Source organism: Fulmarus glacialis, unplaced genomic scaffold, assembly GCF_000690835.1.
Source record: "Fulmarus glacialis isolate BGI_N327 unplaced genomic scaffold, ASM69083v1 scaffold46637, whole genome shotgun sequence".
NCBI lineage: Eukaryota > Metazoa > Chordata > Aves > Procellariiformes > Procellariidae > Fulmarus > Fulmarus glacialis.
In genome coordinates, this window is record NW_009222212.1 from 1181 (window position 1) to 14912 (window position 13732).

Sequence of the window (13732 nt, forward strand, 5' to 3'; positions counted from 1 at the left end):
CCGTTTTCTTTCCCCACTCATCTAAGTGTCACTGTGCAAAGTAAAGGTTAGTAGGGAACAACAGTAATAATAACATTAAATTTAATGTTATTAGATATTCCCAGACTGTACCATAAGTAGTAAAACGTACTTTTTGTAATTGCTAGCCCATCATTAGTGTATACAGAAGTGGTGCTTCAGAATTTACTAATGGACTTTTATCAGCTATGTTTGCTTGAATAAAGAGCCTAACTGAGCTATACAAATGTGCAAATATAACTTCTTTCAAGAAAAGTAAATGTCAAGTTTGGAAAGTATGCATTTGTACTACAGATTGTCTGAGTCAAAAAGATAAACTAAGACTTTTAGTGTAGAGCTAAGACTTTGTGTGGAGAGGTCATTAGTCTGTTTTGGCTCTCAATCTTCCTTCAGAGGCTAAGGACAACTTCATTTTTGTAACTTTTTTTGTTGGCATGTACTTTCTTGTTTCATTTAAAAGTTATTAGATTTGTACTAGCTGCTCTAAAGAAATAGGTTACACATCTAATTGTGATTTCTGTTTTTGTCTGTCTTGGAAAGTACAAGTGAAAAATGCTGATAATTTGATAAGGGTTTAATCTTTTTACTTGTTCTTGTGTTTATTACTACATTTAGCAACTACCCAAATGAAAGCCAAGTTATGTGCAGTAGAAGATAACACATATGATGTTTTTCTTTATGTGACAGTAAAAGATGAAAAGGTAAGATACTTTTATATCTGCAAACCTACTCACAGACTTTGCTGTGTAAATTACAACTTTGCGATTAGTTTAAGACTGAAAAGCGTTACTTGCAAGTAAATTTTGTAATTTCTGTCAGATACAGTAGAAGGTAATTCATTAACTTATTAGAGGTTTTGTTGAGTATTTCTGTTGCTTGTAAACTTCTGGAGGCATTCCAAGAGGCAGAAATCCCATTTTTCTGTATGTGAACCTCTTTTTGGAAGGCATTGACAAGCAAGTGAAGTCCAGCAAGTACTTCAAACGGACAACTATGTGAATTAATTAGTGCTTTTGCACTTTTTTGTGGTATCATGCTTAAAGATGTTTCAATAAGGCAGTTGCATAGTATTATAAAAACAAGTAGAAGTTCACACTTGCTTTTGCATAAGACTGAGTCCTCAAACCTTTGAAGAAAAAAAAACGAAAAAAAAACAAAACAGAAAACAAACAAAAAAAACAAACAAAAAACCCCCACAACAACAAAAACAAACGAACAAAAACCAACAAAAAACCCCACAACAACAACAACAACAACAAAAACCCACAAAACAAAAAACCACAAAACTAGTTCCTCTGTCCAAAATGTGTAACTTGTGCTAAATCTCTGCTGTTACGGTACATACAAATGAGTTTATTTGAATACTGCCTCTGCTTGGAGTGCTTTAGCAAGGCTTTTAACACTGGAGCTGTGGTCTTTGGCATAGACAATAACTTTGAAGGTACATATTAATTTGAATATTTTCTCTCAGTTCAGAATCCCAATTGGCAATAGTGTCACTGATCTATGAGCCAATGGAGTTTAAGAAGTTTTAGGTTTAATACTACTTTTTTCTGCCAGATTTTGACGCACGCTGAATCAAAAAGAAATAAACCAGTTTTTTTTTTTTAAAGCTAACAGGTTTTTTTTTAATTTTTAGGTGTCATAGAAAAAGTTAATTGAGTACAGAATTTTAGGCAGAAGCATGAAACTGACAACTTATTAACACCTGTTCAGAGAACATACAGGAAGATATGACTGACTTTCCTATTCTGGAATTAATATTCTTCAGAAAGCATTTGCTGATACTGCTTATGTCTTACTGCTGTTGTTTAAAGCTTCAAATAAATTATAAACAAGTATGTGGTGGTGTAGCTTATTGCTTGTTGATACTGGTCAAAAAAGATTTTGGTTTTTTAGGTATGCGTTAATGATGATCTTGTCTCGAAGAACTTTGCTCGTTTTGAGGAAGCTAAAGAGAATACAGGGAGTTCTGCAGATTATCAGGAGAACCAAACATCATTAAATGTTGAGTCTCTTCCAGTGAAAATTGTTAATCCTGCACTTGCTTTCAGGACAGTGCTGTTTCAGGAGAAGGTATCAACAAATCTTGAAACAGGTGGGAACCATGTGTGTTGGAAACAATCATACATGCAATGCATCGTGTGTCTTTAATTGGATATATTGAACATGAACCTACTGTCTTGGTTCGAATCCAACAGTTAGAGCAAATGGTATCCTTCTAATAAACGATGCGTATGTATCAGACTTAACAAAGACCAGTCAAATCATCAGATGCAGGAATACTGTAAAGCTTTTTGTACTGTGTAAGGCAAAGGAAGGCTGAGGGTGAGCTACACAGGCATTTGTTGATATGCTTAATAGCATTAGATATTATTAAAATTACTTGTGGCATTGATCAATGATGCATTACTGGTTTTGAATTTGGAGGGATTTATTTGAACAGAGGTACTTTAAAACGACCATTTACTGTGAGTTGTCTCATTTATAGTGATTCAGGTCTTTCTTTTTAAAAGTATGCAACTTTCCATCCTCTGTCCTTGTTCACTCAGTTCATCTGCATAGTTATCTTTATGTAAAGACAACCAATTTTTTGGTTGTTCTTTCTGCCATTGGGAAATAGTATAAGCAACTCAACAAGTCAGTCGCAACCCACTGTAAATAAAAATACTGGCTCTTTATGTGTTCAGATAATCAGAAATGTGGTTTTGCAATTTTTGCTTATCTTTCTAGGTCTTGCTGTTTCCAGTTCCTTTCTTGAAGAGACATACCAAAGGTCAAGCACAGATCTAAATGAAAATACTGCACCTGTAAGTATTACACTTTGTATTAAATTGTCAAAGATTAACTCAATTAAACATACGTAGGACAGATTAGGAATACTGTAGCCATCTAGCTTGTTCTTCTATGTAACACAGATCTGGGGGACTGCGCTAATTCTTGATATAGTTAAAAAAGAGCATTCTACTTCAGTTTCTTTTTTTAAATTGCAGAAAATTTTTTAAAATCTACTATAGTCCTTGAAAAGGTTGTGCCTCCTTTTGCATTCCTTTGCTATGGTTTTATGAAGATGATAGCTGCCTACACAACACAGTTTTCTGAATGTATAAAAATGTAAATTTTAATGTTTCCCTGAAAACAGAACAGTCCTTATGCTGTACCACGGTAAACATTCATTGGAGTGTCTTCTTATTTGTTGAGTTGTCTAATACTTTAAATATCTAATCTGGTTTCTTGCTATTTTCTCTTTTTTTGCTTGCTGTTCTTTTCTGAAGCATTTTCAAAAGGTCAGCGCTCATTCTTGAGTGTTAAATTGTGTACTGAATTGCACAGTTGGAGCTATTACAATGTCCATGGGAGGAAAGGAAAATGAACTGGTAGATTCTAGGCAGATAATCACTGTTGAGTGTATGCAATCTTAGCTTTTTTAAAGAGCCTGTGTGCTGTTCCATGTCCTCTTCGGCCAGATGCTTTAAAGGAGAAATTTGCTTCTATGATAGCAATGGAACTACTGTTACTGTCAGGTCAGGGGAAAAAAGGAGTTTTACAGAAGTTATTTTTTAGCTCTGCTGAGAATTGAAGGATGACAACCATTTCTGAACTTAAACTGTAATACCTTATTAAAATATTTTGGAAAGAATGATGATGAAGGTAGTAGTGTGGATTGTTACTGAAACAGAGCAGGATTACCTTTATATCCTTCTGCAAACAGTCAGCTGAATTACCTTTACCAGAACTTGAGTGATGCAAGTCTGACCAAGTCATGCCTGTTGATTGCTGGTGACTAACAATGAACACTAGAAAATCGCCAGTTCAGAACCAGGCATCTTTGAGGTAACTCTAGATCCAGTATCTGCTACTGGTTACTCCCTTGAGGATTTGCAGTGTTACTCAATTTAAGTTCATGTGCATTGTCTTTGTAAGTGTGCAGCTGGGTAATCTGTTTTTGTTTTTCCTCCTGTCTGTGATGTGCAGGCTTTCCGCGATTTTTCTTAATTTTGTTTTAAAAATGAAAATGTTTAAAAACTAATCAGTATGTGTTCATACTACCTCAGGTCCGCAGTATAACTTGAGATGTGACCATGAACTAATTTTTCTTTTGTTTGGGTAATGTTCTTGTCGCATGCTTGATTCTTAGTAAAAAAAATACTGTTCTGTAACAAGTTAGTTTTCTGAAGTTTGGTTCATCAAAATTGTTGCTTTATTCAGACAGATTTACAATTTGTACAAAAATTCTCCAAAATATTTGGAGAATCCTAGAGTTAGGTAAGAAAACCACTTTCAACTCAGTAGACTAAAGAAATAATTTTTATAAAATGTTGCTCTTGAACAGTATTTTAGTGCTAAAAATGTGTTTGTCTTTTCTTGATAGATTGTTAAAGCAATTTCAGGTTTGCCTTTCAAGGAAAATACAACAGTTCAGACAGACAGGTATGGTGCTGCATGTTAAATATTTTAAATGGTTATGTAATCAGATAATTAGGAGCTGTAGTATGTTTCCAGTTACTATTCTTAGGCAGCTAAAAGGGCGGAGGGTAAGAGAAGATGCGTACGCGTACTTTTGGGGAAGAACGGAATTTGAAGCTGCTGATACTTACCCAGACTACAATAAAAATAGCAGTTCTTTCCAAACGACAGCTTTACAACAGGGATGTGATGGGGAGGTATTTTTTCTGCACGTTAAGTTGCCTTATTTTATTCTTAGTATGATTTATAGTTTTCAAACTTAATGAAAAATGACTATGAATTGATTTGTGCAATGCTTTTACTATGCTGCATGTCAGTTGATGCCAATGTAATAAACCCAAGGGGAGTTTTTTAATTCAGTTTCCAACTGATGCAAAGATACATTGTTTTGCTTTTTGAAACTTTAAGAAACCTTTTTCCTGCAATCCAGTCTGATTTTCTTCTAAAGTTGAGGGACATACCAATTATCTTTGTTAAAAAAATTCCTTAGGATTATTTTCAGATACTTAAATGTTATGAAATTTGATACGAAATTTGTTTTCAAAATGGTACTTTTTGATTTCTTCTTTCATGTTTGAGGGTTTTCCTCCTTGGCTTAACTAATACATTAGAAATATTTTGCAAGTGAATTGCTTCATGACATTTTAGAAATATTCATGGTATTTATAATTTACATTTTACTTCTGCATTTATGTTGGATTTAATATTTGTATGTTTCTCAGGCTTCAGCAGTTCTTAAATTCTGATCCTCTAAAGACACACATAGTTGAAGATGACCAACAGGTATTTCAAGAGCATTAACTTTCATTTAACTTCTCTTGTGCAAATGTATTGTGTGTATGTGGAAGGTTCTGGTAGTGTTGGGGCTGCAGTGGTGATCTTTGTGGAAGGAGGTCAGGGGCTGATTCCAGCCACGTCAGCAACAAGACCCGCTGCAGGTCAAAGCTGAGCCAACCAGCAAAGTTGGTGGTGCCTCTGTGAAAACATATTTAAGAAAGGGCAAGGGAAGGGAACAAAAAAAAAGTGAGAAACAGAGGCAGTGCCAAGGTCAGAAGAGTAGGAGGTGCTCCATGCCGGAGCAGCTGTACCTGAAGGGACTACAGTTTGTGGAGGACCCGCACTGGAGCAGAGGAAAGGATTGAGAGGGAAGGAGCAACAGAGAGAAACTGCTATGTTTTGACTGCAGTCCCTGCCGTGGGCTGCTCATTGCCTCAATGGTGGGACTGAGTGTAACCTGCACTGATTGTAAGGGGAGATGAGTTTGGAGTGAAGTTAGCCTGGGAGTGGGAGAGGAGAGGTGTTTTTCTGAAGTGTGTAAATGTTTGTTTCTTTGTTTCTGTTTCCCAATAACCAAATCAGTAATCATGTACATTAATTAGCAACAAATTAAGTTAACCTAAAGTTGAGTCTGATTTGTCTGCATCAGTAATTGTTAAGTAACAACCCTGTCTCTATTTTTACCTGTGGATCTTCTTGCTCACTCTTCCTGTTTTTCTCCCCCATCCCTCTGGAAAAAGAGAGCGAGTGAGCAAGTGGCTGTGTGGGTGCTTGGCTGTGAGCCAAGGCCAACCCACCACAGCAAATTTTACTAGTCTTTTTTAATTGTATTTTGATTTTGTTGTAGCTGAGTCCTAGCTGTACACAGAACATCTAGTGCATTCTTTTGAGTGGTTTAAGACAGTTGTGTTAAGACAATCTTGATAAATCTTTCTCTAAGAAATACTAATAATGAGTATTTGTCTCACCACTGGTCTGTGTAACTTATAAGTATGTAGGACTCATATTTAAAATGTATTTACAATTTCTTCAGCTATTTTTCATCAAAATACCATTTTTGAAATACAATAAATGCTTTTGAGTCATATGTAAGCTAAAACCCTTTTACTAAGTATTGCCTTTGTCATCTATTTGTCTTATGGTTTCAGAGTTTTCAAAATCTTAGTGAAGAAAGAAACTTTGTCTTTCTTAGCAACAAAATTGAGCCATCGTCAATTCTGGAAACAGCACCACTTTTTGATGATCTGAAAAAGGTAATGCTAATGTAATATATTACACTGAATATCTTTTTAAGGCTAGTATCACACCCCAACTTTAGATACTAAATGTTTTAGTAATACCTAATTTTGATTGAGGAATGTCTAGGAGGTTGTTCATATAGTTGAATAAATGAAGCTTCAGAGAGATAGTGTAAGAATTGTACACATTTATTCTGGTATATCAACCACTGCCACAAGTCATGGGATTTGAATTTTAATACAACAATTTAACTCCTCAGCCCAGAAGAACTTTTTCATATTGTGTGTTAAGGACATTTATTGTGTAGTGGGTCAAAAGCTTTTAAATCACTCAGTGTTGTGTTCTGTCTGGTTTTGTTAGTGTTTAAATACACAGTTTTCATGTGGAACTCTTAATTTCTCTTTCTGTAGGAACTTACTCGGAAAAAATTTTTAGGCCCTAACTTCACAGAATCTTACTGTTGGCCGCCAATAGCTCGAGGATGTGATGTAGTTGCCATCTCTGATCAGGGAAATGATCCTTTCTTATATATTCCACCAGTTCTTACATTTTTGCAGTCTGGAAGTTGCTACAAAGCCTTGCCAAACAGGAATGGAGTACGTATATATTAGAGTAGTAACAGGTTTTCTGTTCTAAAGTGCAGCTGTAGAATAGTGATCTAAAATAGTGAATGTTTAGAATGTATACATTTAATGTGATCTTAGTGTATCTCCATGATGCTTGCCCTCTGCATTGAGGCTTACAGAGATGGACTGCATGAATGTGGGAGTCTAAAACTTACTTATCAAGTAATATCTAACAAGTGGTTAATGTCATATCACTTTGATACTTGATGAAGCTTTGGTTTTAAGGGGCTAGTATGTAGTCAGTAAATTAAAATTTGTATTAGCTGTTTTAAATATTGTAATTCACTTTCTAGCTCGTATTAGAGCACAGAAAGATAGAATTATCGAGGTTTTAAGGGACCTCTGGAAATTGCCTAATACAACCCCAAGTAAAACAAATGCTCCTGCTTCTGTTAAATTTTTGGACCTCTTACTGTGTGTTGCTGCATGCATCCTTTTTGTCTCCAGGCAACCTGGTGTATGATTCCTTGGGTCTGTAACATCTGCATTTAGGAGGTGATATAGTACTAAAAGCTTCAGTTTTTAAGTACTTAAAGGCCTGTGTTGCAGATTTTGGTTTTGCCCTAAATGCTGTAGTAGTACAATTCTTAAGATTCTGAACTCTTGTCTAATACTATGGTGTAAAATTTTGTACGTATGTATGTAGCCGCTAGCACTGATTTTATGTCCTGGGTGGAAGAAGGCACAACTTGTTTTTGAGCTACTGAAAACATACGAGAGATGCTCCAGACAGCTTCATCCAATGTTGATAATACTTGGGCAGAACAAAGAAGAAGCTAGAAGCGTGAAAATCCGAGGATGTAAGAATACTTTCTATCTTCTTAATTATGCTTGAAAACAATGTGGGCTATCTTAATTGCAAGAAATTGTGAAAGAAGCAATTTATACTAAAGTTTTTTTATTCTATAAAGCGATAATTCTGTTTCTTTAATGTTGTAACTCTGTAGTGATACATGAAGCTTCAGTAGTGCTATTTAACCGTAAATGGTATTAAAGCTGTTAGAATATCTACATGTTCAGCATCTTTTTTGTAAGTTCCATAACAGTTACTTCTGAGCCAAATTACTGGTAGGGATTTGCTGAAGGTCTTGCTGAATTAGGATTAATCGTACACTTTCTTGATTTAGAACCAGATTTTATAATAGCCTTTTTTGATACATGAGCACCCATTGCTCGAGAGAGGTACTGGGTCTGTCAAGAGGTGGAGTTAATTCCCTTCATAGTCTGTATGATGGTGTGTTTTGGATTTGTAACTGGAACAGGGTGGATAACGCACCAGTGTTTTGGCTCTTGCTGAGCACCACTTGCACGGCATCAAGAATTCTCTTTTTCCCAGTCTACCACCCAGTGAGTAGGCCAGGGTTGGGCAAGAAGCTGGGATGGGACACAGCCTGGACAGCTGACCCCAGTTGGCCAAAGCGATACACAATACTGCATCATGCTTAGCAATAAAAACTTGAGGGGGTGGGGATGATCTGATGAGTGGCTGGGCATCTGTCTGCTTGTGGAATGTTGTCAGTGGTTGCCTTTGCATCGCTTCCTGCCCTCCCTCCTTTGCTTATTACACTGTCTTTTTCTCAACCCATGAGTTTCCTCACTTTGGCAGTTGTTCTTCTCCCCCCCCCATCGCACTGGGGGCAGGGGGAGTGAGTAAGCATCTCTGTGCCTTTTAGCTGCTGGCCACAGTCAGCCCACCACAGTAATGCATATGTGTATGTTCTAAAAAATATTTTTAATAAATATATAAGTATTTCAGGTACATGGTTTTTAAAATTGACAAATACTTGGGGGGCATTTACTGCTTATTTACACTTAACACAATTATTCTCTACTTTTAATTTTAAAAGAATATTGGAAAAGTGAAGGATTAAAAAGGAGGTAAGAGTTATCTGCAGACAAAGTTGCATAAATGTCCAACTGAAATTTTAGTTGGAAGTAATTTTTTTTAAAATGGTGGTTTCCAACTTGCTTATTGCAATAAATTCTAAGTAATTTGTGCATACAGCTTCAGTAGTATGCAAAGGATACTCCATAGAGAAGAAGAAGCATAGAAGTAGTGTAAGAAGTAATATAGGGTGAGTTGCCCTACTTAAGTGTATTTACTGAAAACACTTAGTTTTACTATTCTTGTTTGGTCTTTTTGTTAAGCTTTAATCGATAACTGTATTTTTAAAAGTGTCTGTTTCTGCCAAGGAAACAAGAAATACAGATAAAATGATGAAGGATTGTGTAAAACTTTCAGTTTCAGCAGTTTGTATTCTTACATTCATCGTTCAAGTTTTAAGAGCCTGGTGGATGAATTCAGATCTCGTATTAGTAGAGCTGTTGGTATCTTTGCACAGATTAAGATTGGTGTGTTTTTATTTATATGTATGTACACACATATATATTCGTGCATATATATGTGTATAGATATCTAAGCTACAATGTGTGCTTTATTCCATTTTTAAAACTGAACTTTTTTAAAGGCTGCTTTTGCACATATTTAAACATTTACCTTATGTCTATCTGGTTCTGAAGTTCTTATCTCTACTTCCATTACCTTATTGGAAAACGAAATGGCATCCTGCTTTGTAAACTTGTTAACATTTAGACCTTTCACTCTTTCAAAAACTCAGAGTTTTACCCACTCAGGTCTTGAAGACATGCAGGGGTAGAAAAATACAAGCAAACTAAAAATGACTGTTGGCCAGAAGTCAGAAAATGGAGTTCAGTATTCTCTATTTAAAAAACAAAAACCAAAAAAAACCCCACAAAAAACAAAACACCAACAACCAAAAAACCACACCCAAAACCAACCAAAAAGCCCACCCCAACTTCAAGATGATGCATCTGAAATGCAAATGTGGCCTTTTTCATAAAATTACCACGTCCTGTGATGTCTTAGTGTCTTATTAATATTCTTTCAAGTTGTAAGTTAATGTTAACAGTCTGTTCTTCCTATTTGTAGGTCAAGTAATCGTGACTACACCCTATAGCCTTCTGAGACTGTTTGAACATCAGAGTTTATTATTTTGTAGACTTTGCCATCTTGTTCTTGATGAGTTTGAGGTACTGTTCTCTGATGCTACCGAACAGGTAAATGGTCTTGTTCTGTTCTATGCTACTGCTCCATTATGCTGTCTTCCTTTGCTGTGGATGGTTTCCCAAGGACTTGCATTTTTTTTCAACTTGGTAGCAGTAGTTTCAGTGTAGGGGTCTTTAATCTACTTCAAAGACTTGCATCATCTGTCTGTAGGGAAGTTCCTTTTCCCTCTTGTCAGTGCTGTTCGAACAGCTTCAGTCCAAGAATCATCTTTATTGGTAAGCTCCTCAGTCTCTGCAGAATGAAAGGCAGAAGCGAATGATCAAATATTCTTGGAAGCAATCGTACAAACTTTCCTTGGGCCTTAATGATAGTGCAGGCAAAAGGAGAAGCTGATCCTAACTCCGAGAATCTTGGAAGAGGAACAGCATTAACTTCCATGTTGACAAGGATGAATGTATTGCATCAGTTCTAAAATGATGACTTATAATTCAAGTTTGAGAAAATTCTCGTTTTTTTTTTTTTATTGCTGCTTTGATGCTTCAAAGGACAGATGCTTTGTGGTAGTATTACAGCATATTACATCATCAGTATGCAAAAACCAGTTTACACACCTTTTCAATGTCATAGATTATTTTTTTTTTAAATCATTAACTTATTAATGTTACCTGTTTAAAATTTGGTGATAAGGCTAAAGGGCTGTGTTTCTAACCATGAAAAGCCAGAGAAACTTCTTAATGGAGAGAGATTGCCCAATTTGCTACTATACGTGAAGCTGTTAAATGTGCCTTTGTAGCAGCAAATCTCAAGTCGTAAATTAGATGAAATGTCGTACTTATCTAGTAGGATACTTATCCAGTGGGACATTCCTTTTTTCTGTTCAGGCTGTTCCTTCTCTTTTGTTCCTGTACTTCATGAGGCAGAGTGCAGGTATACCATTTGAAGATTGTGGGAAAGGTAGTTTGTAAAATACTGTGCATGTATCTGCCATTTTTGTAGGATCTTCTAAGCTTCTCAAAAGCATTAGTCTTGAATAGAAAAAAGAAGAGATGTTGTTTCAGATGGAAGTGATCATTTGATAATGGTTGGACTATTATAGCTCTTATAAAGCATTATATTGCAGAAATGTTTTATTTTTAAAAATACTGCTGCTATGGTTAAGTTTAGTGTCAGGTTGAGAGAGATCTCTTAGAATTGTGCCAGACCCCTAAAATACTTCTTAGTATGTTGTGCTTTGCAAGAAATCCTGATGTTGTTCGGCAGCTGGACTGCTTGTCACTTATGTAAGGTGATGTCATGAGGAATATATTTATTCTGTCTTAGTGTTTTTTATTTTTTATGAATGATTTTATGGCACACCCTTTTTTTTTTTTTTTTTTTTTTTTTTTTGGCAAATTACTGTATTGGCAGGTTAAGCTTATCTTCTACTTGCCTCCTAGTTTTTGCTGACTGCTTCTGACCTCTCTATCTACTTTTGCCCAGGCTTAGTATTTTTCAAATTTGAACAGATCATTTTCCTGAGATTTCCATCTTCTCTGGGCAGAATCCTGCGTTACGGTCCTGTGCGCGTGCATATGCTGTTCCTTCATGCTGTCCTGTCACTTTCTTCTTGCTTCAGAAGTTTTTCAAATAATAGGGTAAAAGTGCACAAACCAAACACTTTGTTTTGGGATGTGAAATTTATGTTTTGCTGTGGTGGTGTTTTTGTGACTGGAAAAACCAGTGTGCTGAAACAGTGTACTTTTCACTGCTGTTACATACTCATTGGAATAGGATAAGAGGATAGAAAAAACGTCTTTTTTTTTTTCTTCATAGGTTTTTGCTATATTAGATTGTTACAAGAAAGCCAATATTACTGAAGAGTGGGAATATTCACCACATCAGATTATTGCTGTAGGAACTCATTGGAATAAACATATAGCACACTTGATAAAGGAGTTCATGAATGATCCTTACATTGTGATAACAACCATGGAAGAAGCTTCCATCTATGGAAATGTGCAACAGGTAAAAATTTGGGGATGATGTCGCTATTTCTTTACTAAGATATTTTTCTGTTTGTACTGATCAAGGTCAGTATATGTGGCTGCTGATTGTTTAAGTGGGTAGTGCTACAATCCTAACTCAGACTGTTCAGGTGTACCTCCCATGTATGAACTGAGGCGACTCTTAGAAGACCTGTGCAAGTTAATCACTGAACGAGCTGAAGGTCTTTCACCTTGCTTTGTAGGACTGAGGTGAAGATATTCCCTCGAGTATTTCATTGTTAGTGCAAATGAATCTGAATTTTATGTGAAGTATTTGCAAATGGTAAGTTTGTGACCAGAATTTTATCAGGGTGTTTTTGCAATTGTTAATTGCGAGTAGCAGAACTACAGGGTAAGTTATCCCAAGACAGAACTAGTAAAATACTTGTTCTACTGCTGTACACCACACAATACAGAACTTAATTTGACCTAAAATTTCCAGAAAGTTACTCCTTTAATTTCCAGTCAATGTGGTGTAGCCCTTAAAAATAATACAAAATGTTGTAAGTATGATCTGAATTCTGCTATGTCTCAAAATGTAATAATTCGGGGATTGAGAATGTTGGGAAATCTCTAAGACTAGACATTCTGAACATGACATGAAACTGAAAAAAAAACCACTTTTTGTGAGAAGTCTAATTAATGGTTTGGCAGGACTGAAAATGTTTTGATGCTTTAGTTATTAAGAGTATTTCAGGTGGTGCAGTATGCTTTTTGGAGTGTGAAGCTTTTTTAGTGGTACTTGAAAATGCCAAACTTAAAGATTGATAAATCACCTAAAAGTAAATGAATGAAAAATCTTAATGTGGGATTTTGATTATGTGTTGGATTTTAATTATGCTTCTGGAAGCTGTCCTAAATGCGTACCTTTTGTGAGAGTTCTATCTTCTGCAAGTTTAACAGAAGACCTACCACTTACCGGAGCTACCATTTACTGGATTCTCTTTGGTATTATATAACAATGTTTACTGCTTATTAAAAGGAAGAATTAAATGGTAAAATATGTATAGATTACATAAATTATCAGCCCTCTGCTTTGTATCTACTTCTAGGTCGTGCGACCTTGCACAAACAGCGAGAGAACTGCTGTGTTACTCAAAGTACTGGATTTTACCCACAATCATCTTCAGAAGGTGCTGGTATTCACTAATTCAGTAAATGAAGCAGAAATGGTTCATAAGGTAAGAAGGTATTTAAATTTACATAGATAAGTGCTTTTTTTAATTGTTAGGGTATGACAAACTAAAATATCTTGGCTTCTGAGAATGAAGGAGGAGTGTGAATTTGGAAGTTAATTACTTTTGCTAAAAATAGCCCCAGCCCCACTTTTCTGCCAACTAGAAGAAAGCCTAACTGACGGAATGTCTGGCATAGAATGCATTCATTACTGAATTCTTAACTATGTTCTGTCTGTCAGGTTGGAACTTTGAGTTGAATCAAACCGGCTTTTTTCCAGTAAAAGTTCTGTCAATTTTTTTAATTTTTTTTTTTTTTACTGTTTCCAGGAGTGATACAGGGGGAGAAAACTTAAGCCACCGTGTTAAGAAGTTCTA

General features: G+C 35.7%; 1 protein-coding gene across 1 annotated transcript in view; it reads left to right on the forward strand.

Annotated features, from left to right (window-relative positions):
* Nucleotides 1-13732, forward strand: part of LOC104079360 (putative ATP-dependent RNA helicase TDRD12) — a gene marked incomplete at both ends in the record, with an annotated part of 29471 nt that overhangs the window by 945 nt on the left and 14794 nt on the right. The window contains 9 exons of the mRNA XM_009581381.1: nt 634-719; nt 1918-2116; nt 2752-2828; nt 6411-6515; nt 6912-7097; nt 7774-7927; nt 10078-10205; nt 11968-12159; nt 13232-13360. Of these exons, the coding sequence (XP_009579676.1) occupies nt 634-719; nt 1918-2116; nt 2752-2828; nt 6411-6515; nt 6912-7097; nt 7774-7927; nt 10078-10205; nt 11968-12159; nt 13232-13360 (1256 nt within the window). The remainder of the gene's footprint in view (nt 1-633; nt 720-1917; nt 2117-2751; nt 2829-6410; nt 6516-6911; nt 7098-7773; nt 7928-10077; nt 10206-11967; nt 12160-13231; nt 13361-13732) is intronic.